This window comes from Panthera pardus, unplaced genomic scaffold (genome assembly GCF_024362965.1).
Source record: "Panthera pardus isolate Hobbes unplaced genomic scaffold, ASM2436296v1 HiC_scaffold_27, whole genome shotgun sequence".
Lineage (NCBI taxonomy): Eukaryota > Metazoa > Chordata > Mammalia > Carnivora > Felidae > Panthera > Panthera pardus.
In genome coordinates, this window is record NW_026526843.1 from 92,609,367 (window position 1) to 92,636,696 (window position 27,330).

Below are 27,330 nucleotides of genomic sequence, written 5' to 3' on the forward strand. Positions count from 1 at the left end.
CTATGCTTGCCCTCTGCCTCAAACACAACAAAGTAAATATCAAATAATTCTGAACACCCAAGAAATTGATCTGAGGGCTCAAAGAACAAACTGCACATCTAGAGGGAGAAAAAAAATGGCTACAACAGGGAAGGTAGGAGCTGTGGAGAGTTGATTTAGGGGAGAAAAGAACTGTGGGTGCTGCAGAGGGGAGGGAGCCCTGATCACGGAGAGAGGAGTGAGAAACAAAGAGTGAAAGCACATAGGGGGTTGCACAACAAAAACTCTTCCCCAAAACCATTGACTGAGAAAGAGAGAGGGGCTGTCCTTATAAGCAGCAGAGTTCAAAGTCTGCAGTTTTACAAATGTGTGCCATCACCAGGGTCATGCCTGACAGGCTTAGTGGTGATTCTGTGGGGAGGGAGGACAGAGGCCCATTAAGTGGACAGCGTGGTCTGAGGATCCTGTGGGTTGCACGAAGAGTAATAGTTCCTCTTCTTGAAGTGCATTTGGGAGAGGCAGCACTGTCTCTCAAGGGACAGGAGAGAAGGCGGATGCCATTGAGCTGACCCATTAATTAGCATAGCATCAGAGGCACCTGCTGACCTGGAAGCCAGCTATTGGATGCGCTCTACTGTGAACTCCTAGCCTCACATGGCTGTGCGACTGCTTTTCTGGAAGAAACCAGCATGACCCAGTGTGGCAAGATCCTCCCCCAGAGGATCAATGCGTGTTTGTGCCATGCCAGGTCCCTAAGATTTGGAACTTTGAAACCCGGCAACACAGTACACACAGGAGTGTGTGTACACACACATGGACAACTCAGACATAGAATGAAGACAGGGTTCTGATGGAAGGCTGGGACAAAAGAGGGGAGATTGTTTGTACTTCTGTGAGGGCTTCCTGAACAGCAGCAGGGGCAATCACCTCTCTCCAGCGTTGAGAGAAGAGGGTGATGCCATTTTCCTATTGCCCATCAGCACAGACTTCAGTGAGGAACACAGCACCCCCAGTAAAGGCTGGAGCAGTTTACATCAAGCCCTGTTCCACTGACTGCATCATGCAGGGCAAGTCTCCCTAAGAAGCAACACACAGGCCCCTCCCCCAGAACACCAGCAAAAACTCCCCACATGCACTAAGTCTACTGATCATAGAGTGCTGCAAAGCTTCAACTCTAGGGGAAATAGGATCTAGACTTTTCTAATTAGCAGACCAAAACACATCTAGTTAAAACTTGCCACAAACCAGACTAGGTCCAAATACTCCACACTGCAAGCAAGGAGAGGACTGCAGAGGACTGATAGGGAAAGAGCAACCTAAACACAACAGAGTGCACACAGCACAAACTTCTTGAAGTGCCAAATCCTGGACAGTATATGACCTCTTCTTCGTAAAGCCAGTACTCTCAAGAGCAGGAAACCTAACAGGTTTTCCTAACACAGAGAAGACAGAGATCTGGGCAAAATGCCAATATGGGGGAATTCATTCCAAAAGAACTGGAAGAGGTCATGGCCAGATATAAGTAACATGTAAGTAATATATCTGAACCAGGATTTAAAACAAAAATCATAAGGATACTAGCTGGGCTTGAGAAAAGCATAGAAGACACTACAAAATCCCTTTCTGCAGAGATAAAAGAAATAAAAACCAGCCTGGCAAAAATAAAAAATGGTATAACCAAGATGCAAAACCAACTAAATGCAATGACAATGAGGATGGTGAAGCAGAGGAACAAATCAGAGGTACAGATCATAAAATTATGGAAAATAATGAAGCTGAAAAGAAGAGGGAAAGAAAAGTACTGGATCATGAATGTAGATGTAGGGAACTCAGCAACTCCATAAAGCATAATAACATTCATATCATAGGAGTCCCTGAAGAAGAGAGAGAGAAAAGGGGGGAGAAGGTTTATTTGAACAAATTAAAGCTGAAAACTTCCCTAATCTGGAGAAGGTAACAGTCACCCAAATCCAGGAAACCGAGAACTCCCATCAAATTCAACAAAAGCCGGCCAAAACCAATACATACTGTAGTATACTCTGAAAAATATAGAAGTAAGGAAAGAATCCTGAAAGCAGCAAGGGAGAAGAAATCCCTAACCTACAAGGTAAGACAACTCAGGTTAGCAGTAGATCTCTCCACAGAAACCTGGCAGGCCAGAAGGGACTGGCATGATATATTCAATGTGCTAAACGGGAAAAATATGCAGCCAAGAATACTTTATCCAGCAAGGCTATCACTTAGAACAGGAGAGATAAATAACATCCCAGACAAAACCTAAAGGAGTTTGTGACCACTAAACCAGCCATGCAAACATATTAAAGGGGACCCTTTAAGTGGCAAAGACAAAAAGCAACAAAGACTAGAAAGGAAAAGAAAAAACCTCCAGAAACAGCAACTTTGCAAGTAACACAATGGCACTAATTTGTTATCTATCAATAATTACTCTGAATGTAAATGAACTTAATGCTCCAGTCAAAATATACAAGGGTATCAGAATGGGTGAGAAAACAAGACCCATCTACATGCTACCTACAAGAGATACATAGGAGACCTCAAGACACCTCTAGATTGAAAGTGAGGGGATGGAGAACCATCTATCATGCTAATGGACTCCTAAAAAAGGATAGAGAAGCCACACTTATATCAGACAAACTAGACTTTAAACCAAAGACTGTAATAAGAGATGAAGAAGAGCACTATATCATAATAAAAGGGTCTATCCAATAAGATCTAACAACTGTAAATATGTATGCCCCCAATTCGGAAGGACCCAATATATAAATCAATTGATAACAAAGAAACTCATTGATAATAATACAATAATACTAGGGGATTCTAACACCCCACTTACAACAATGGATAGAACATCTAAGCAGAAAATCAACAAGGAAACAACGGCTCTGAAGAACAGCCTGGAGCAGATGGACGTAAAAGATGTATTCAGAACATTTCATCCTAAAGCTGAATAGTCTTTTTGACCGGGAACATTCTCCAGGATAGATCACATATTGGGTCACAAACCAGGCCTCAACAAGTATAAAAAGACTGAAATCATACTATGCATATTTTTAGCCCACAAAGCTATGAAACTTAAAGTCAACTACAAGAAAAAATCTGGTAAGACTACAAATACATGGAGGCTAAACAACATCCCACTAAAGAATGAATAAGCCAACCAGAAAATTTAGAAAACAAATACATGAAAGCAAATGAAAATGAAAACATGATCAAAACTTCTGGGATGCAGCAAAGGCAGTCATAAGAGGTCACAGGCCTACCTCAAGAAGCAAGAAAAGTCTCAAATATACAACCTAACCTTATACCTAAATGAGCTAGAAAAGGAATAGCAAATAAAGCCTAAATCCAGCAGAAGAAGGGAAATAACAAAGATGAGAGCATAAATGATATAGAAACAAATAAAAAACAGAATAAAATATGAGAGCATATATGGCCAACTAATCTTTGACAAAGCAGGAAAGAATATCCAGTGGAATAAAGACAGTCTCTTCATCAAGTGGTGCTGGAAAACTGGACAGCGACATGCAGAAAAATGAACCTGGACCACATTCTTACACTATACACAAAAGTAAACTCAAAATGGCTGAAAGACCTAAATGTAAGATAGGAAGCCATCAAAATCCTCGAGGAGAAAGCAGGCAAAAACCTCTTTGACCTTGGTCACAGCAACTTCTTACTCAACATGTCTCTGGAGGCAAGGGAAACAAAAGCAAACATGAACTGTTGGGACCTCATCAAAATAAAAAGCTTCTGCACAGCAAAGGAAACAATCAGCAAAACTAAAAGGCAACTGACAGAATGGGAGGATATTTGCAAATGACATATTAGATTAAGGGTTAGTATCCAAAATCTATAAAGAACTTATCAAACTTAACACCCAAAAACCAAACAATCCAGTATAGAAATGGGCAAAAGACATGAATAGACACTTCTCCAAAGAAGACATCCATATGGCCAACCAACACATGAAAAGATGCTCAACATCACTCATCATTGGGGAAATACAAATCAAAACCACAATGAGGTACCACCTCACACCTGTTGGAATGGCTAAAATTAACAACACAAGAAAAAACAGATGTTGGCAAGGATGTGAAAAAAGGGAACCAACACTCTTACGCTGTTGGTGAGAATGGAAACTGATGCAGCCACGCTGGAAAACAGCATGGATGTTCCTCAAAAAGTTAAAAAAAAAGAACAATCCAGCAACTGTACTACTAGCAATCCAATCTAGAAACTGCACCACTCCAGTCCAGCAACTGTACTACTAGGTATTTACCCAAATGATACAGAAATACTGATTCGAGCGGGCATGTGCACAGTGATGTCTACTGCAGCATTATCAACAACAGCCAAATTATGGAAAGAGGCCAAATGTCCATCGACTGATGAATGGATAAAGAAGAGGTGGTGTGTTGTGTGTGTGTGTTGCATGCTCAATGGAATATTACTCAGCCATCAAAAAGAATGAAATCTTGCCATTTGCAACAACATGGATAGAGCTACAATGTATCATGCTAAGCGAAATAAGTCAGTCACAGACAAATAACATGATTTCACTCATGGAATTTAATAAACAAAGGAGATGAACACAGGGGAAGGGGAAAAAAAGAGAGAGGCAAACCAGAAGAGACTTGACTATAGAGAATAAACTGAAGGCTGATGGGGGGATGAACAAAATGGGTGATGGGTATTAAGGAGGGCACTTGTGATGATGAGCACTGGGTGTTATGTGTAAGTAATGAATCACTAAATTCTATGTATTAACTAACTAGAATTTAAATAAAAACTTGAAATTTAAAAAATGATATAAAAACCAAAAAGATACAATAGAACAGATCAATGAAACCAGGAGTTGGGTATTTGAAAATAAAATCAATAAAATTGACAAACCCGTAGCCAGACTCAACAAGGAAAAGAGAAAGAGGACTCAAGAAACACCAGAGAAATGCAAAGGATTGCTAGAGAGTATTATGAAAAATTATCTTCCACCAAATTGGACAAACTAGAAGAAATGGATAAATTCCCAGAAACCTATAACCTACCAAAAGTGAATCAGGAAGAAAGAGAAAATTTGAACAGACCAATTGCCACCAAGGAAATTCAATCAGTAATCAAAGCACTCTGAACAAACAAAAGTACAGACCCAGATGGCTTCACAAGTGAATGCTACCAAACATTTAAGGAAGAGTTAATACTTATTCTTCTCAAATTATTCCCAAAAAGAAAAGAGGAAGAAAAAGTTTCAAATTCATTGTATGAGGCCAGAATTACCCTGATACCCAAACCAGATAAAGACACCACAAAAAAAGAGAACTATAGGCCAACATCTCTGATGAACCTAGATGCAAAATTCCTCAACAAAATATTAGCAAAGTGAATCTAACAATGTATTAAAAAATCATTCAACATGATAAAATGGGATTTATTATTCCTGGGTTGCAAGGGTGGTTAAATATTCACAAATCAATCAAAGTGATCTATCACATCAATAAGAGAAAAGGATGAAAAGTATATGATCATTTCCATAAATTCAGATAAAGCATTTGACAAAAATACAATATTCATTCATGATAGAAACCTTCATCAAAGTAGGTTTAGAGGGACAATACCTCAACATAATAAAGACAGTCTATAAAAAACCAACAGCTAACTTCATACTCTGGTGAAAAACTGAGAGCTTTTCCCCTTAAATCAGGAACAAGACAAGGATGCCTACTCTCACCACTTTTATTCAACACTGTACTGGAAGTCCTAGCCATAGCAAGAAGACAACAAAAGGAAATAAAATGCATCCAAACCAGCAAGGAAGAAGTAATACTTTCACTATCTGCAAATGAAATGACACTATATAGAAAACCCTAAACACTCCACAAAGAAACCAGTAGAACAAACAAATTCAGTAAGGTGGCAGGATACAAAATCAATGTACAGAAATCCATTGCATTTCTATATGCTAATAATGAAAAAGCAGAATGAGAGATTAAGAAAACAATCCCATTTACAACTGCACCAAAAATAATTTAAAAATACCTAGGAATAAACTTAACCAAGGAAGTGAACGACCTGTACTCTGAAAAATATAAAATACTGATGAAAGAAACTGAAGATGACACAAATAAATGGAAAGCCATTCCATGCTCATGGGTTGGAAGAACAAATATTGTTAAAATGTCTATACTACCCAAAGCAATGTACAGATTTAGTGTAACCCCTATCAAAATGCCAGCAACATTTTTCACAGAACTAGAACAAAGAATACTAAAATTTGTATGGAACCACAAAACACCCTAAAGAGCCAAATCAATCTTCAAAATGAAGAACAAAGCTGGAGGCATCACAATTACAAATTTAAAGTTATATCACATAGCTATAGTAATCACAACTGTATGGTAATGGCACAAAAACAGACACACAGATCAATGGAACAGAATATAAAGCCCAGAAATAAACCCACAATGTTATGGTCAATTTATCTTCAACAAAGGAGGCAAGAATACGGAATGGAAAAAAGACAGTCTCTTCAACAAATGGTTCTGGGAAAACTGACCACTTTCTTCCACCATGCACAAAAATGAACTCAAAATGGATTAAGGACCTAAATGTGAAACCTGAAAACATAAAAATCCTAGAAGAGGGCACAGGCTGTTATTTCTCTGACATCAGCTGTAACAACATCTTTCTAGATATGTCTCCTGAGTCAAGGGAAATAAAAACAAAAGTAAACTATTGGGAGTACATCAAAATAAAACCTTTTGCACAGCAAAGGAAAACAGCCAACAAAACTAATAGATAACCTACTGAATGGGAGAAGATATTCGCAAATGACATATCTGATAACGAGTATCCAAAATGTATAAAGAACTTATACAACACAAGAAAAACAAATAATCCAATTAAAAATGGGCAGAAGACGCGAACAGACTTTTCCCAAAGACATCCAGATGGCAGAAAGACACATGAAAAGATGTTCAATATCACTAACTATCATGGAAATGCAAATCAAAACTACAATGAGATATCACCTCACACCTGTTGGAATGGCTAAAATTAAAAACACAAGAAACACTAAGTGTTGGCAAGATGTGGAGAAACAGGAACCCTTGTGCACTGTTGGGAATGCAAACTACTGCAGTTACTGCAGAAAACAGTATGGAGGCTCTTCAAAAATTAAAAAGACAATTACCATGTGATCCAGTAATTCCATAATTGAGTATTTACCCCCCCCAAAAAAAACACTAATTCAAAGAGATAAATGCACCCCTATGTTTATTGCAGCATTATTTACAATAATCAAGATAGGTTAAAAACCGAAGTGTCCGTGGATAAAGAAGATATAGTACATCTATAAAAGAATATTACTCAGCCATAAAAAAGAATGAAATCTTGCCATTTGCAACGTCAGTGGAACTAAAGGGTGTAATGCTAAGTGAAAGAAGTTAGAGAAAGACAAATACCACATGACTTCACTCATATGTGGAATTTAAGAAACAAATTAACAAAGAAAAAGGAGACAAACAAAAAACCAGACTCTTAACTATAGAGAACACATGGTTACCAGTGGTAGGGGGGAGGGTGGGAGTATGGGTAAAATAGATGAAGGGGATTAAAAGTACACTTATCATAAAAATAAATTATAATCTTATCATGAGCACTTAGTAATGTATAAACATGTTGAATCACTATATTGAACACGTGAAAATAACATAACATTGTATGTTAAGTATAGTGGAATTAAAAAAATTTTTTTGAGTGTGTATGCACATATCCAACATCAGTGGAAATTAGATAGGGTTTTCAAATCTTTTTAAATATTTGCCAATTGAATAATTGTTGAAGTTACACTAAGTTTTTAGTGTGTTTGTTCCAGTATATTCATAAAGATATAATGGGATAAGTTGTTTAAGTCTGAGTATGAGTATTATTTTCCAGCATTCCAGTTTATCCCAATGTATATAGCCATGGTTGAAATCTAGGATGATAAATCAGTGCTTCACAAATGTCAGGGTACATATTCATCACCTGGGATCTTATTAAAATGTAGATTCTGATACTGTAGGTCTGGGATGGGGCTTGGGATTTTGAATTTTAGCAGGCTCTCAGGTGAGGTTGCTGCTGCTTGCCATAGAGTACACTTTGAGGAGCAAGGTGCTCACATTGGTTTGAGTGCCTGGAATGCCTAGCTCCTGCCCCCTGAGACTGATATAATTGGCCTAGGATGTAGTCTGGTGCTAATTCTAATGTGTAAGAAAGCTTGAGAGTCTCAATGGCAAAGTGCATGATGATTTATCAATTTTAGCTATAATTTTATCAGTAGCTCTAATGTGATTCCCTTTGCCTGCTGCCTAATGTCAAAGTCTTTAATCCATTTTGAGTTGATTTTTGTGTCTGGTGTAATATAGGTTTCAATTTTCATTCTTATGCATGTGCATATCCTATTTTCCCAACAGTACTTATTGAGTATACTATACCTTCCCCATTATGGATTTTTGGCATCCTTGTTGAAGACTATTTGACCATATATATGTGGGTTTATTTCTGGGCTTTCTGTTTAGTTCTATTGGTCTATATGTCTGTCTTTATGCCAGTACCATATAGTTTTTATTACTGTAAGTCTGTAATATGTTTTGAATTCAGGAAGTGTGAGGCCTCCAGCTTTGTGTTTTCTCAAGACTGTTTGGTTATTTGGGTCTTTTGTGGTTCTAAATGAATTTAAGAGGAATTAATACCAATCTTTCTCAAACTCTTCCAAGAAAATGAAGAAGCAGGGACACTTCCAGACCCATTTTATGAGGCCAGTATTACTCTGATTCCAAAGCCAGAAAAAGACACTACAATAAAACTATATGCCAATATTTCTAATGAATATAAATGCAACAAATATCAACAAACTGAATTCAACAGCACATTAAAATGATCATACATCATGACCAAGTGGATTTATCCTTGGGGCATGAGGATAGTTGAACATATGATAATCAATGAATGTGACACAAAACTTTGCTGAAAGAAATTAAAGAAACAAGTAAATGTAAAGATATAGCTTGTTTGTGGAATAGAAGACTTAATACTGTCAAAACACCTGTGGTACCCAAAACAACCTACAGACTCAATGTGATCCCTAAAAATCCCAATGTCATTTTTTACAGAAATAAAATCATCTATCTTTAAAAAGAGAAGAGACACAGATAATTTTTTCAATGTTTATTTTTGTGAGAGAAAGAGATGGGGGGAGGGTCAGAGAGAGAGGGAGACAGAGGATTTGAAGTGGGTTCTGCACTGACAGCAGAAAACTCACGAACCAAGAGATCATGAGCTGAGCTGAAGTCAGACACTTAACAGACTGAGCCACCCAGGCGCCCCGAGACTCAAATAATTTTAATGTGAATTCTACTAAATCTTCTTAGAACAACAACAACAAAAAAAAACCACACCTATAATATGAAAACTATTCCAGAGCATATAAAAATGAAAATTTTTTCTCAATTTATTTTACAAGGCCAGAGTAATCCTAATACCAAAACAGGACAAAGATGGTACTTACACACCTGAAAGAAAACTACATGTTAAGGTAGAGAGATACAAAATCCTAAATAGAAGTATTAGCAAGAGTGATGTCAGCAGCATGGTGTAATAAGACATCTGTTGTTTTTGCACCCCCTACCCCAAGAATCATTTAGCATCCATCCCACAGACAAAAGTGGCTTTGTGGGAGCTGTAGGATGATCCAGCTCCATATGCCAAGTGACTCAGGAAGAGTCTAAACCACTTGTGCATTGGGTAAAGGGCATATAGACTTTGTTCCCAGGTATGAACCCTATAGTGGCCTGTCAACTGGCTCCCGTCCATCTTGGTTCAGGAGTCCATCAGTTCAGGAGTCCTTGGAAAACAATGATTTAGACAAGATCATGACCCAAGCCAAAGTACGATGCTTAACTGACTGAGCCACTCAGGTGCCCGAGCATCTGGCAAAATTTAACATTTATGATTAAGAATTCTCAACAGATTGAGTATAGAAAAGATACATCAACATAATAAAGGTCACAAAGGGCAAGCTATGACAACATCCACAATGGTGAAAGGTTGAAAGCTTTTCTACTAAGATTAGGAATGAGACAAAGGTGCTGACTCTCACCACTCATATTCATAATACTGGAAGTCCTAGCCAGAGCATTTAGACAAGAAAAAGAAATAAAAGGCATCCACATTGGAAAGGAAAAAAAAGTCAAATTATCTTTGCAGGTGATATGCTTTTATATCTAGAAAGTCTTAAATACTCCACCAAAACCTATTAGAGATAATCAATGAATCCAAAAAAGTTGCAGGATATAAAAACAAAACAGGGGTGCCTGGGTGGCCCAGTTGGTTAAGCGTCCAGCTTTGGCTCAGGTCATGATTTCGTGGTTCATGAGTTTGAGCCCTATGTCGTGCTCTGTGCTGACAGCTCGGAGCCTGGAGCCTGAAGCCTGATCTGGATTATGTCTCCCTCTTCCCTCTGTCCCTTCCTTGCTCATGCTCTCTTTCTCAAAAATAAATAAACATTAAAAAATAAAATAAAATAAAATAAAATAAACACAAACAGTTGCATTTATATATACTAACAACAAGAAAAAGAAATAAAGAAAACTATCCCATTTACATTAGCATCAAAAACAATAAAATACATAGGAATAAATTTACCAAGCAGGTGAAAGATCTGTACACTGAAAACTTTAAGAATTGCATGGAAAAAAACTGAAGACACAGATAAATGGAAAGATATCCTGTGTTCATTGATCAGAAGAACTGATATGGTTAAAATGTCCATACTACTCAAAGCCATCTATAGATTCACTGCAACACCTATCAAAATTCCAATGACATGTTTTACAGAAATAGAAAAACAATCCTAAAATTCCTATGGAGTCACAAAATACCCCGACTAGTCAAAGCAATCTCAAGAAAGAACTTAGCTGGAGGCATCATACTTCCTGAATTCAAACAATATAAAACTATATAATTCAAAACAGCATGATGCCAGCATTAAAAAAAAGACATGCAGTCCAATGGAACATAATCAAAAAGTCAGAAATAAGCCCATGCATAAAGGGTCAACTAATATTTGACAAGGGTGCCAAGAATACTCAATGGGGAAATGACAGTGTCTTTGATAAACTGTGGTGGGAAAACTGGATAACCACATGCGGAAGAATGAAATTGGACCCCTGTCTTACACCATGCACAAAAATTAACTTGAAAAGGATTAAAGACTTAAACTAAGACGGAAGCCAAAAAACTCCAAGGAGAGAACATAGGAAAAAAGTTCTTTCATATTGGTCCTGGAGATGATTTTCTGGATATTATACCAAAAGCACAAGCATATAAAAATGAAAAAAATTTTTCTCAATTTATTTTACAAGGCCAGAGTAATCTTAATACCTAAACAGGACAAAGATGGTACTTACACACCTGAAAGAAAACTACTTATTAAGGTAGAGAGATACAAAATCCTAAATAAAAATACTAGCAAGAGTGATGTCAGCAAAAATAAGTAAGTGGGACTATACTAATTTTAAAAACTACTGGGGCACCTGGGTGGCTCAGTCAGTTAAGTGGTGACTTTGGCTCAGGTCATGATCTCATGTTTTGTGAGTCTGAGCCCTACATTGGGCTCTGTGCTGACAGCACGGAGCCTGGAGCCTGCTTCAGATTCTGTGTCTCCTCTCTCTGCACCTCCCTGCTTGACTCTGTCTCTGTCTCTCTCAAACATAAAACATTAAAAAATTAAAAAAAAAAAAACCTGCACAGCAAAAGACACAAACAGTAAAACAAACAAAAAGAAACTATGGAATAGAAGACAATACCTGCAAATCATATGTCTGATAAGGGGCTAATTTCCATAATATATAAAGAACTTATACAACCCAACAGTAAAAAACCAAACAACCCAATTAAAAAATGGGCAGAGAAAAGGTGCTCAACATCACATGTCATCAGGGAAATAAAAATCAAAGCCACAATGCAATATACCTCACATGTGTTAGAATGGCTATCATTAAAAAGACAAGAAATACCAAGTGTTGGCAAGGATGTGGAGAAAAGGAAGCCCTTGTGCGCCGTTGGTGGGAGTGCAAATTGATATAGCCAGTAAAGAAAACAGTATCGACATTCCTCAATAGATTAAAAACAGAACTACCATATGATCCAGCCATTTCTTTTCTGGGTATTCATGCCTTTCTCTATGAGAAAGAAGGAAAAGCTGCCATTTACAACAACTTAGATGAAACTTGAGGACACTATGTTATGTGAAATAAGAAAAACACAAATACTGTAGTCTATCAATTATATATGGAACCAAAAAAGCCAAACTCAGAAACACAGATTAGAATGTTGATTACCACAAGCTGAAGGATTGGAGAAAATGGGGAGATGTTGATCAAATAGTACAAACTTTGGAGATCTAATGTACAGAAGGGTCATTATAGTTAACAATATAATATCCTTAAGTATTGCTAAGGGAATAAATCTTAAGAAATCTCACCACCGAAAAGAAATGGTAATTACATGAATTGATAGAGGTTTTTGCTAAGGCTTTGGTGGCAATCATTTCCCAATATATCAGTGTATCACGGTACACCTTAAAATTACACAATGCCACATACATCTCAATCATATCTCAAAAAATTATAGTAAAACAAATCAACAGTGATCAAGTAAGTTTCATTCCAGGAATAAAAAATAATTCCACACAGGAAAATCTGTTAATGTAATTCAGAACACTAGTAGATTAAAGGAGGAAATATACATGGTAATAGTATTTGGATTATAGTATTTTTTTAACATTTATTCTGAGAGACAGAGTACACGCATGTACGTGAGCAGAAGGGCAGAGAAAGAGAGGGAGAGAGAGAATCCTAAGCAGGCCCCATGCTGTCAGTACAGAGCCTGATGTGGGGCTAGATCTCACAAGCCATGAAATCATGACCTGAGTCAAAATCAAGAGTTGGACACTTAACTGACCAAGCCACCCAGGCACCCCGAGATTATAGTATTTTGAAAAATTATTTCCTGATTATTGTCTACCACTCTACACAAACTCTTGTTTTCTCCTTCTGGAATTTCTACTGAGTGCTTGTTATTATAGAAGGTTCTTCTATGACTATGAATTATTATTATTATGAATTATTTCTTTCTAGAAGATTCAATTTACCTCACAGTCATTCTCAAATATTTTGATGTTCAGCATCTTTGTTAAATTTTCAACCCTTATACTGAACAGGGTTTATTACAAAGTGTACATAAACCCCCAAAACTAGAGGTTTTCTGATGGCAGCATGCATGCCTGGTACTGGTGGCCATTTGAAGTTGCACCTGTGTCTCCAGAGAAGCAAACCTAAAACACAGTTCCCATAGTCACTGACAACAAGGGTGAACCTGCCAATCAGTTACTCCACTCTGCCAGTTTCCAGGGTCCCCAGGTTGTTACTTACAAACAATAAACATTAACATTTGTATGACTTAATCAGCTAAAAACTTCAGATGAAGTTGAAGGCTCCATTTATTTTAATCCCTGTCCAATCCCATTTTTCAATTCTTTCCCAGAAGCAACCACTATTATAAATTCTAGACCATGTTTTTTCTATACGTTTACCATATACATCCATCTACAGCAACCAGTGCCCCAAACCACCCATCTTACCCCAAACCACATAACCACACTATTCATAAGGGGAAGTGAAAGTTTTCTAATGACAATATGCATGTCCTGCACAGGGGACCAAAGGCAAATCACTCTCATATCCAGTAGGAAGCCAGCCTAAGATTAAGTTTCTCTTATCACTATTGCCCACAGTGAGCTTGTTAAAGAGGTTCTCTGCCATAATGGCTTCTGGGGTCCCTTTCTTGCTATCTAGAATCAAAAAATATTAGTATTTACTTATTTTGATAAAGTAAAAGTTTTTAGGGTAAAGTAGAAGACCTCCTTTATTTTAATCCCTGCCCAATCCCATTTCCTTCACTCTTTCCCCAGATCAACCTCAGTCATAACTTTCAGGCAATGTTTTTATACTTTTACTATGCATAGGTTCCCACATTCTTCAGGGCTCTAAACCACCACCACCCACACTGCTTATGAGAGGAAGATTAATTTTGTGTTTTCCAGGGTCCCATGGAATACCTTCTCCCTCCATTTCTGGAGATCCTCAGCTGCATATGGATAGGGTTGGGTGGGTGGAGAGACTCCTGGATACCTACTATAAAACTTAAAAGGTGAAAGATGTGCATACATCAACCAGAGACCTTTATTTATTTAGGAACAAAATAACTTTATTGCAACCAAGTAACTTTATGGCAAAACTGGAAGAAAGAAAACTGGAACGTTTTGCAAGTGCAATACTGCAAAATGCATGCTCGGCATGGTGACCAGGGGAAGTTACCATGCACCCTGTGGCTATGGGAAGGCAGTCCCAACTCAGTTCTTGTCGCTGTTGCCCAGGGTGAGCTTGTCAAAGAGGTACTCTGCCAAGCCATCTTCCGGGGCCCCCATCTTGCACAGGCTGGTGATGTAGCCCCCCAGCTCTTTGATGACCTTGACTTGCTCGTGGAAGTAGTTGGTCTCCAGGAAGCTGCACAGATGGGCGTCGTTCTTGTCGGTGGCCAGCTGGTGCAGGTCGAGCAGGCTCTGGTTCACGCTCTTCTCCAGGTGAAAGGCGCACTCCATGGCCTTCAGGCCGCTCTCCCAGTTGTCGCGGTCAGGCTTCATGATGTCGTGGAGGTGGATGCGGCCCCCACGCTGGTTCTGCAGCTGCATCAGCTTCTCGACACGCTCCTTCTCCTCGTGGGACTGGCGCAGGAAGAACTTGGAGACATTCTCCAGGGCCACGTCGGCGCGGTCGAAATAGAAAGCCATCGACAGGTACACGTAGGAGGCGTAGAGCTCCAGGTTGATCTGGCTGTTGATGGCGGCCTCGCATTCGGGGTGGTAGTTCTGGCACACTTGAGAGAACGGCGCGGTGGCCATGGTTGGCGGCGCTGGCCCCAAGGTCAAGGCAACTCTGAAGCGAGGACCCCGGACCAGGCAGTGGCGAGGCCGAAGGCGGCGGCGGCCCCGAAGATTGCCCAGCTTGAATGGCGAGAGAAGCCAGAGGCACTCAGTGGCAATGGAGACCTCTAGGCAGCGTCCGTTGGGTTCGGACGCAGCAACAGCTCTGGGATAGAACCGGAACTGGGGTCCGTTACAGGAAACGGGGGCGAGTTTCCGGTTTGGGGGAAGGGGGATAAGGGGTGGGGCGGGGCCGCGCATGCTCTGTTCCAGGTTCGGGTGGAGCCTAAGTGAGGCAGGGAGACCCTGCGCTGAGCACCGTTTAAGAATTTTTTTTTTAATGTTTATTTATTTTTGAGAAGCAGAGTGAGTGAGCAAGCAAGGGAAAGATGGAGGGGTAGAGAGGGAGACACAGATTCCGAAGCAGACCCCAGGCTCTGGGCTGTCAGCACACAGCTTAGTGCAGGGCTTGAACCCAAGAACTCTGAGATCATGATGCTTAACCGACTGAGACACCCAGGCGCCCCCTGGGGTTTAAGATTTTAATTTTGCAATAATGTGTCCGTTTTACAATTACTTAATTTTATTGGTATAAAAAAGGGATCTTGAATGGATCCCTTTTATTACAGCCTGTTCCTATTCAAATATTCTCAGCCTTCCTATTCAAATTCATATTCCTATTCAAATTCATAGTTTTATTCAATTCACATTCTTATTCAAATTCTCAAAATTCTGAGTATGAATTTGGCTTTTTTGGTAACTCTGTTTCCTGTATTTTTTTTAACCTCAGAAATTGCTCTGTTTATGATCTTCTCTTTCACCTTCCTCAAATATTTCCCAAACTTTGTCCTTTCATATTTAGGAATAAAGGGCACATTTGATTAGCCTACATAATCAGCATGTATCTGATGTACAGTTGTGATGTCCATTTCACTAATAGGCTTTTCCTTGGAACGGGATTGCACAGTATGTCAATATAAAGTAGTAGTCTCCTCTTTGGGGGTACATGGCAGGGTGCTTGTAGGTAGGGTAGGGACCCTTCCTCTTGCCAAAACAAAAATGGCATTTCTGATGATGGAAAAGTAGTTATTTGTCCCTTCTAGGTACATGTGTGCTTCTGTTTTATCCCTTCTTTTGTGCAGGTCTGCATTTGTCTCAACCTCATTCACTGTCTTTGGAGTGTAGTTTGGGGAGCCTAAAGGTCCAATACTACAAGTGCTTACTTCTAATTTAAGTAGGGTTTGGGGACATTTCAGAGCAGGGCAGATAAAACATCTGCTGTTCATAGTAGCTCTTTAATCACATGGTTGACCTGGGGACCTTCTGCAGTGTAACTGTTCAAGTTTCTATGCACATGCTTGGTTTTCTACTGCAGGTGTTTTGAGTTATCTGAATTAACTAATCTGATAGCACCTGCTTTTCCTGTCTTCCAAGAATTCCTCATAATTTCTGGTCTGCTACTCATAATCCTTTTGTTTGTGTGTGTAGATTTTGTGCGTGTTTTTAGCCACCACTATGATTCAATTATCATTCTTTACTAAAAATTAAATAATTGTCTGAAAAGGTAATACATTCCCATGGGTCAAAACCACACAGCTGTCCTCTCTGCAGGCAACCAGTGTGGTATTACTTGTCACAATTAGGAGGAGGAAGAGGAAGAAAAGAAAGAAAGAATGCTGGAAACAGAAGAGAAGAAACTTTAAAATATATTCTTTAGAAGCGCCTTCTTCTCAAGTACACATGGATCATTTACCAAGAAAAATCATATTCTGGGCCATAACCAAGTCTCAATAAATTTCAAATGATTCAAACCCTATAACATTAAAAAAGGAAAACAAATATCTGAAATTGAAAATCTAAAGTTCTACCTTAAGGAACTAGAGAAAGAAGAGCAATATACACACAAACCAATCAGAAGGCAGGAAATGATAAAGGAACAAAAAATTCAGTGAAACACAAAACAAAAATATGTAAAACTAAATAAAGCCAAACAGAGATTCTTTGAGATTAAAAAAAAAAAAAGATAAATCTCTAGACAGACTGATCAGTAAAAAAAGAGAGAAGACAGAAATTACCAATATCAAGAATGAGAGAGAAGACATTACTACCAGTTACGAAAAGGGAACAATATTGCTATGGCTGACTTAGGCTAATTATGATTTATCTCTAGCAACTAGATATGTTATTACTCCCCTAAACTGGGGTTCTCTTAGCAAGAAAGAAGGAGGTGAAATAGTTTTTATATCAGTAATCAACAGTTTCTGCCTCATTTCTATTCATTAGTAACTTAGAATACATTAATTCAAGCAATTACTTTCTTTTCTCTCCAATTATGTTGGTGGTAGGGCAAATCATAATCAAACTGCCATTGAGCACAGGATTTCTAAGATAACGGAAGTGAGTAATACAAGAGCTGGCAGAGAAGGCAAAAAGAATGGTGTATATTGGAATAAATTATCTTTTTATGCTAAGTTGAAGAGATACTAAAACCCTTAGTAGATAATTATTTATCTCTGCTTTTGTCTAGAGTTTGCCCTGAGTTTTAACATTTTAAAATAGAAAACAAAGTGGAAGAGAACGGTTTTAATGAAAAACTAATATAAATTCTAGGTTAATGGGTAATTATTATTTTTGCTAGTTTATCTCATTTTAGTTATTAGTATGCACCTGAATCTTTACAATGTAATGTCTTTCAAAGTAATAAAAATGAATACTTGTAGAATTGAAAAGTTTCATTAACTTTAAATAGAACTAATTCTTTATCATCTCCTCTACCTCTTCAGACATCACTCTAGAATCATAATTAAACCTCATCAGTTTATTTAGCTTCAAGACAGCTCCCTTGAAAATGATCTTACCGTCAAACCAAACAAGTTCAGAATTGTCTAGAAGTTCAAGATGCCACTTCTCAGATAATAACAGGAAACCTCAGACTACGTCTATATTCATTCTTAACTGGCCCTATTATATTGCAAGTTTTATTAGGTTTTCTTCTCTTCAAGACATCCTGCCTTATGCTCCGGGTATATCGGCTACATGGTATGGTGCTTATAAGTACTAGATTAGTAATCAAAAGCTACAAGTTCCAATTCCAATCAGAAGTTGCATGCATCATTCGTCTTTTTGGCATTCACAATATTGGTCCAAAGATGAAAAGAATATTACCTTTGCCTGTCCCAAATGGTATTGTTTCCAAGCATTTTAAAACAATAAAATTAAAAATCTAGCTAAAAGTAGGTGCCAGCCTACCAATTTTTCCATTTCACTCATATCTGAACTTGAAAAAACTAAGTTGTTTCATTGGAGAACCCCTGGCATAACCATCAATTAAATTAGGAGAGAATTATGTTCAATGCAGAAGGAGGGGATGGGAAGGGAGGGAAGACACTGAATTAGGAGACCTGGGTCCTATTTTCGGCTGTACCAATCAGTATCTCGCTATGGAAAAAGGAGTAAAATGACTTCTGTGGGGCTATTTTAAAAATGAAGAGCTTAACCTATTTGGTTTTCATGGACCCTATCGATTATAAATATAATTGGTCTATTCCATGAATCTTTCTTCAACAGTGGAATGGAAAGAAAAATCAGCTTTTAGTCTATTCATGATAAGCAGTGACTGGTAGCAAATATTAGCTTTGGGAATGGGATGATACCTTAATGTTCAAATAATCATGCGGTTCTAAGTTATGGCATTAGTGCTACTCTCTAAAATATACAATTCAAGAAAAGACAGAGCCCTCTTTTCTCAGTTGGTTGTTGTATGTACAGTGGAGGAGCAGATCCTCTGTTTCAGCTTGATGGTACCCAGGCTCCCAATGCAAAGGTATATGAGGTAAACAAAATTAGGCATGCAGGGCAAAAATGCCCCCCAATTTAGTACTGTACCAGAAAAGCTACTTTCACAGGAAGAAAGGGCCAAGTTAGGTAAACAGATAAATTGAGCTATAGACCGCTGCGTTGCAGGTGAAGCAGCCCAGAGCGGAGATGGTTAACAAAAGAAAAGGTGCGTTGTTAACCCCGAGGTTATTCCACCTGACTGTCTCATCCCCTAGGCTAGCTAAGTTAGACATGGCACCTCCTGTCTGCCATTAACAACCATCTGCCCGGCGCCAGGATTTTGTTTATATTGACCCAAACCCCAAACACTGTATATCTTCCAAATGCCCCTCTTCCCTCACATCCCCAGGTTAATGTTCACAGTTTGTCTCTTTGTGCCGCCAATCACGTTTGTAAGCCTTCTGATCTTAATAAATATAGGGCAAAGACCCTTATTCGGGGCTCCTGTCTTTTCCCAGACATACGCCATCTCTCACCTTAATCCTGTGTCCTGCTCTTTTGTTGGCCAAAAGGGAACTTTAGACTTAGAGTCTATGACACCAATTTCCTTTGCCACTGATTTGATCGTATCTTGGAAGTGGCTAAATGGAATTTTATTTCTACAGTTACTGATATTCAAACTATGAGGGCCACTGTCAGCCTTGTCCTGGGGAGACTATACCCTAACACCCGTGTGGGAAGAAACCAAGGACAACCCCAAATATTAAAGGAATCAGCAGCTACCTACTATAACAGAAACTGATTTACAGTAGTGACCACACCCAGATGGGAATTTCTGAGGAGTGGGCACGAGAGGTGATTAGCTGCTGTATTTTATTAAATATACCATGAATCGAAAAGCACATTATTTTTTTATGTATTAAAAAAGGAAAAAAGGAAGGAGCGCCTGGGTGCCTCAGTCGGTTAAGCGTCCGACTTTGGCTCAGGTCATGATCTCACGGTTCATGGGTTCAAGCCCCACATCAGGCTCCGTGCTGACAGCTCAGAGCCTGGAGCCTGTTCTGTGTCTCCCTCTATGCCCCTCCCCTGCTCATGCTCTGTCTCTCAAAAATGAATGACCATTAAAAAAAAAAAAGGAAAAAAGGGGCACCTGGGTGGCTCAGTCAGTTAAGCATCCCATTCTTGATCTCAGCTCAGGTCATGATCTGGCTGTTGGTGAGTTCGAGCAGTGTGGAGCCTGCTTGAGACTCTGTTTCTCCTTCTCTCTGCCCATCCCCTGCTTGTGCTCTCTCTCTCTCAAAATAAATAAATAAATAAACAAAAAACCTTTAAAAAAGGGGAAAAAACATGCTTTAAACTAATCCATGATGTCACTGATAAGCTGAACTTCAATTTCAGAGAAAATGTGAATAAATGATCAGAGAATCAATGAAATATGGTAATATTTTTTTACTCACTTGTCTGAAATATCTATCAAAGTAGACACTTTTAAAATACTCATAACTGTTTAAACTTTTTGGTAATTTATTTGTGGCCTTAATAGTCTACAGTATTATGTAGACACAAAACATTAATAAAGAAAAAATTGTCATTTTCTGTTGGATATTGTGTCATTTTACATTTCGGTCTCATCCTAAAATGGGTGGTTTCCAACTTTTTTTCCTTCCCTTTTTGGAGTGGGAGGTTTAGTGTATTAGACTAAGGAATATAATTGCTTGAGAAACAGGTAAACCCCACTTCTGAATTCATAGCTAACCTTCTAGCATGCTATGGGAGGCATGTGACATCATCTTTCAAATGAAGAGATGCATAACCATTTATACCAAGCAAAGTTGCTGATCTAGGTTTCTACTCACATCCCAATTTGAATGTGAAAGTTTTATTCTCATCAATTACACTGACTGATTGCAGCTCACTGTTAGATAATGTGAGTCATTTCTAACAAGGACAGTACTGTCTACCAAGTAGTTAAGCATCCCAAAGCAGCAGCACAGTGGCTGACAGGGCCACTAGAATCACTACTACACATGCTAGGCTAGTGTGTCACATTTCATGGATTCATAGTTCTTGTTTAGACCCTAAGACTTTGAACAACTGAGGGGAGCTCAGTTATTCCAAGAAAGTCAGTTACAGGATACATGTATGAAGAGAACACTAATATTTCATTCCCTGAGTGGACATCTGCTTAAGCTGTGGAATAGCTGATGAACCCCCAATACTGCACTCTATGCCCATATGAAGGGCAGGGTATATTTGAGGAAAAGCAACAGAGTCAGCGATGGTATAGATCTTTCCCGAGGTGGAAAACAAGGGTGTTCAAGGGGCACCTGGTGGCTCAATCAGTTAAGCATCCGACTTTGGCTCAGGTCGTGATCTCACGATCCGTGAGTTAGAGCTCTGTGCTGACAACTCAGAGCCTGGAGCCTGCTTCAGATTCTGTGTCTCCCTCTTTCTCCATGCTCTTCCCCCACTCACACTCTGTATCTCTCTCTTTCTCTCTCTCTCAAAAAATAAATAAACATTAAAAAAAATTAAAAAAACAAAAAACAAAAAACAAGGGTGTAGGAATTTTCCACCGGTTCAGTGGATACTGTGGAAAACCTGAGCCATGTTGCAGCTACTCTGCACCAGAGGGCTGTTTGCCAGGCAAAAGGCCCCAACAAGGATATGAAGCATGCATACTAGGATAGAAGCCAGCTGGGGAAGGGGTTGGTAGAGGCCAACACAGGACCATAACTCCTATTTCTGGAACTGTGTTGTACAGAGGTTTCTTTTAGGACCCCCTGAAGAACACCATGCACCTCCCACCCAACTTATAATTAGGCCCACCAAAGATTTAGTGACAGACAAAAAGAGGATACAGCAATACCAGCTAACTTAGAGACCTCTGTCCCCTTCTACCTCATTCCCCTCAAAATACTAAAGGAAAAAAAATGGGAAGGGTAACGTTAAAGGGCAAATCATGCTCCTCTCTTTGCTTCATGATCTTAAGGTCAAGGTCTAGCAGGAGCTGAAGGAGCAAAGGAGAAAAAGGTGGGCATAAAGCAAACCTAACAGGAAGTTTTAAATGGGAGAGAATGGGGCACCTGGGTGGCCCAGTTGGTTAAGTGTCCAACTTTGGCTCAGGTCATGATCTCACAGTCCGTGGGTTCAAGCCCCGCATCAGGCTCTGTGCTGACAGCTCAGAGCCTGGAGCCTACTTCAGATTCTGTGTCTCCCTCTCTCTCTGCCCCTCCCCTGCTTGCACACTCTCTTCTCTTCTCTTCTCTTCTCTTCTCTTCTCTTCTCTTCTCTTCTCTCTCTCAAAAGTAAACATTAAAACATTTTAAAAAAACATAAGTGGGAGAAAAGGTATGAGTTTTTATGCCCAAAAGTGCCCAGAAAGGTAGATCATATCTCCCTATCTCTAAGGAATAGGAGTTTAGACTGTCAAACTAGGGTGGCTACACAAAGCAGGGTCTCTTTAGACACCTGAATCATCATTTATGTGACCTCAAATTCTGATGCAATATTGCCATGGAACTCTTGGATGTCCACCAGATCCATTAGAAGAATATCTTCTGCCAAATTAATTCTGATGAGGTATACTGAGGAGTTCTGAAATTCTATGTGTCTTTAGTGTAACCATGGGTAAACAGCATATATGGAGGTTAAACAGGGCATCATTAACTAGATATTGTTGCTTGTAATATGCAGAGTTACATTAACTATATGGTGGAGATGACTGTACAAGTGACAAAAATGGGCCCAGTATTCCTGCCAGTACTCAGTCTATGAGGATAGGTTTGAAAAAGATTAACTGGCAGTAGGAGAGGAAATGAGGTAACTTCAGGTCAAGGTTAACAAACTGCTCGCATGTCCACCGCTTTGGTAATATACAGTCTGAAACCCTCCAAATTAAGTTCGGACCATAACCTGAAAGGAATAACTGAGACTAGATTAAAGATTCATAATCTATAAAAGGGCCTGAATGCCAGAGAATAAAATACCACTAATTTTAAAAGAGCAACTAGAATATAAAGGAACCAGTCCTAGAACCCTTTGGGTTGAAGGGACTAGTGAGCCCCACTGTTTACATTCCCTCTCCACCTTGACTGTACAGATGGGAGTAGAGTCTGGGCGCCCCAGCCCACACCAGCCCCAGCGTTCCCAATAAGGTGACCCCAGCAATGCACACACCAGGACAGCCCTGGACAGTGTCCACTATAGCTCTAGTCATCTCACCAAGGCAACACAGATACAAAACATCCTAGGACACCCCAGCATTACACCCACTTGATCTCCAGGGGACTCACTGTGGCACCCCCTATGCAGAGTGCCCCATGATATCCTAGACCATACTGGTTTCAAGTCTACTGTGTTTCCAGGGTACCCTCTGCCCAGAAAGCCCCAGGACACCCCAGCTTGTGCCCACTTCAGTTCCAGCTGTCCAACCTGGGTGGTCACAGCTTGGAGTGCCTTGGGACTGCCAGCCCATGCCCATGAAAACTCCAGCCAACCAGCCAAAGCTGCCAGGGACACACAGTCTAAAAAGGGGATGTCCCTACACAAGGCCATTCTTCAAGTTTAGGAGACGTAGATATTCTGCCTAATTCATAGACACAAACACAGAAAGTCAAACAAAGTGAGGAGACAGAAATATGCTCCAAATGAAAGAATGAGACAAAACCCCAGAAAAAGAATGAAATGAAACAGAGGTAAGCAATCTACCTCATAAAAAGTTCAAAGTAATAGTCATAAAGATGCTCACCAGACTAGAGAAGAGTAGGTGAACTCAATGACAACTTCAACAAAGAGATAGAAAATATTAAAAAAAAAAAAAAAGAATCAGAGTTGAAGAATACAGTAAATAAAATGTAAAATACACTAAAAGGAATCAACAGATTAGAGGATGCAGAAAACAGAACGCAATCTGGAAGATAGTGTAATGTTAAGCACACTGCTGAACAACAAAATGAAAACAGAATTCTAAAAAGTAAGAATAGAGTAAAGGGCTCTTTAGGACAATATCCAGCATATTAACATTTACATGAGAGAGATCCCAGAAGAAGAAAGAGAGAAAGCAGCAGAAAATAACGTGAAGAAATAAGAGCTGAAAATTTTCCCAACCTAGGGAAGAAAATGGACATCCAAGTCCAGGAATAAAAGAGACCCCCAAATAAGATGAACTCAAGGAGGTCTACACCAAGACATATAATAATTAGAATGTCAAAGATTAAAGATGAGCAGGGAATCTTAAAAGCACCAAGAAAAAAGCAACCAGTTATATATAAGGGAAACCCCATATGGCTTTTCAGCTGATTTTTCAGCAGATACTTTACAGGCTAGGAGTGGCATGATATGTTCAAAGTGCTAAAAGGAAAAAACCCACAACCAAGAATACTCTACCTAGCAAGGTTACCATGTAGAACCGTGGAGAGGAAGAGTTTCCCAGACAAACAAGTTAAAGGAGTTCAACACCACTAAAATGGCCTTACAAGAAAGGTTAAAAGGACTTTTTTCAGCAGAAAAGGACATAATTAGAAGATAATTATGAAAGGAAAAAAATTTCACAAGTAAAAGCAAATATACAGTAAAGGCAGTAGATCACTTATAATGCTAGTATGAAGGTTAAAGACAAAAATAGTAAAATCAGTTATATCTAAAAAATAGTTAAGGTGATTCACAAAATAAAAATATATAAAATGTGACAACATATGCATAAAATGGGAGTAAAAATAAAGTTATTTTTTAGAATGTGTTCAAATTTAAACAATTATCAAATTAATACAGACTCCTATATACTTAGGATATATGAACCTCATGGTAACATCAAACCCAAAACCTATAATATATACACTAAAAATAAAGAGAAAGGAATCCAAGCATAACACTAAATTAAGTCATCAATTACAAAGAAAGAGAGCAAGAAAAGAAGGAATAGAGAAGTAGTACAAAAACAACTAAAAAAATTAACAAATGGCAATAAGTTTATATCTACCAATAATTACTTTAAATATAAAAGTCTAAATGCTCCAATCAAAAGACACAGGGTAGGGGAGCCTGGGTGGCTCAGTAGGTTAAGCGTCCAACTCTTGATTTCGACTCAAGTCATGATCGCATGGTCTATGGGATCAAGCCCCGCACTGACAGCATGGAGCCTACTGGGATTTTCTCTCTCTCCCTCTGCCCCTCCCCCAGACACACTTTCTCTCTCAAAAATAAACATTAAAAAAAAGCCGTAGGGTAAATGAGTGGATAAAAAAAGTAAAAAGACCCATCAATATACTGCCTATAAGTGACTCACTTCAGACCTAAAGACACATACAGACTGAAAGTGAAGGGATGGAAAAAAATTTTCCACAGAAGTGGAAGCAAAAAAAAAAAAAAAAAAGCCATACTTATATCAGACAAAACATATGGCATTACTAATTACAAAAAAGGCATTACTAATGATAAAGGGATCAATCCAACAAGAGGATATAACAATTGTAAATATGTATGCACCCAACATTAAAGCACCTGAATACATGAAAGCACCTAAATATTAAGACAGAAAGGGAGAAATTGACAGGAAAACAGTAATATTAGGGGACTTTAACACCCCACTTACATCAATGGATAGATCATCCAGTCAGAAAATTAACAAGGAAATAGTGACTGTGAATGACACATTAGACCAGATGGTCCTAACGGATATATACAGAACATTCCATCTAAAACCAGCAGAATATACACTCTTTTCAAGTTCAAATGGAGAATTCTCCAGGACAGGTCATAGCTTAGGCCATAAAACAAGTTTCAATAAATTTAACAAAACTGAAATAATATCAATAATATCAAGCATCTGTTTTGATCATAACAGTATGAAACCAGAAATCAAGTACAAGAAGAAAAGTGGAAAAACACAAATATGTGGAGGCTAAGCCAAATGCTACTAAACAACCAATGGGCCAATGAAGAAATCAAAAAGCAAATCAAAAAACGCATGGAGACTAATGAAAATAAAAACATAACAGTCCAAAATATTTGGGACACAGTGAAAGTAGTTCTAAGAGGAAAGTTAATAGTGATATAGGCCTACCTGAAGAAACAAGAAAAATCTTAAATAAATAATCTAACTTTATGCCTAAAGGAACTAGAATAACAACGAAGCCCAAAGTTAGTAGAATAAAGGAAATAATAAAGATCAGAGTGGAAGTAAATGACATAGAGACTAAAAAAAAAAAAAAAAAAAAAAAACAAAAAAACAAAAAAAACAAAAAACACAAAACACAAAACAACAACAACATAAGAAAAAAATCAATGAAACCAAGAGCTGGCTCTTTGAAAAAATAAAATTGATAAACTTTCAGCCAGACTCATCAAGAAAAAAAAGAGGACACAAATAAACAAAATCAGAAATGAAAGAGAAGTTGACACCACAGAAATGCAAAGGATTATAAGAGACTGCTGTGAAAAGTTATATGCCAACAAATTGAACACCATGAAAGAAATGGATAAATATCTAGAAGTACACAATCTTCCAAAACTTAATCAGGAAGAAAGAGAAAATCTGAACAGACTGATTACTAGTGACAAAACTGAATTTTATAATAAAAAAAAAAAACTACCAACAAACAAAAGTCCAGGACCAGATGGCTTCATAGGTGAATTTTACCAAACATTTAAAGAGTTCATCCTTATTCTCCTCAAACTATTCCAAAAATTGAAGAGTACCTAACACTTCCAAATTCATTCCATGAGGCCATCAAAGACACTAAACGAAGATACACAAACCACTAAACAAAAAGAAAACTACAGGCTAATATCCCTGGTGAAACATAGATACAAAAATCTTCAATAAAATATTAGTAAACTGAATTCAATAATCCATTAAAAGAATCATTCACCATGATCAAGGGGTATTCTTACTGCAGGGATGCAAGGATGAATGAATATTCGCAAATCAACCAATGTGATACACCACATTCACAAAATAAAGGATAAAAATTATATGATCATCTCAATAGATACAGAAAAGCCATCTGGCAATATCTGATATCCATTCATGATAAAAACTCTCAACAAAGTGGGTATAGAGGGAATATACCTCAACATATTAAAGGCCACAAACGATAAACCCACAGCTAAAATCATACTCAATGGTGAAAAACTGACACTTTTCCTCTATGATCAGGAACAAGACAGGGAATTTCAAAATACACACAAAATAACATACTTTGGCCCTGCCTAATTTACTCTCTCAGGAAATCCCAAAAGAAGTAGTGAGGAAGCCCCACTAGGAAGCCCCAGGATGGGCCTAGGGAAGATGTGGATGAAAATGCAGAATATGGCTAGGAGATGGTGGCAGCAATGCCCCACATTTGCCTATGTGTCTATGCCCAAACTTGATTCCTACCTCCTTTCTTTACTGAAGTCCATCATCCCTCAAAGGGCAAAGTTCTGAATCAGTGGCTCAAGTGCCATCAGAGGCTAAGTGAAATAGGAATTTCCCTGATGATGCCAAAGTATCTGAGTTTGGGCCTGAAAGTGTGATGAGAAATCTCTGGGCA

General features: G+C 38.5%; 2 protein-coding genes across 4 annotated transcripts in view; both read right to left on the bottom strand.

Annotated features, from left to right (window-relative positions):
* PRRG1 (proline rich and Gla domain 1) overlaps window positions 1–27,330 on the bottom strand; it is a 315,720-nt gene that overhangs the window by 23,965 nt on the left and 264,425 nt on the right. The window lies entirely within an intron of this gene.
* LOC128773846 (ferritin heavy chain-like) lies at window positions 13,342–17,060 on the bottom strand. Its single transcript, XM_053891722.1, has one exon. The coding sequence runs from the start codon at window positions 15,278–15,280 to the stop codon at window positions 14,450–14,452; it is 831 nt and encodes a 276-aa protein (XP_053747697.1). The 5' UTR covers window positions 15,281–17,060; the 3' UTR covers window positions 13,342–14,449.

Excerpts from the sequence above, each read along its gene's own strand:
- LOC128773846 (XM_053891722.1), bottom strand. The coding sequence starts at position 15,280 with ATGCGCGGCCCCGCCCCACCCCTTATCCCCCTTCCCCCAAACCGGAAA.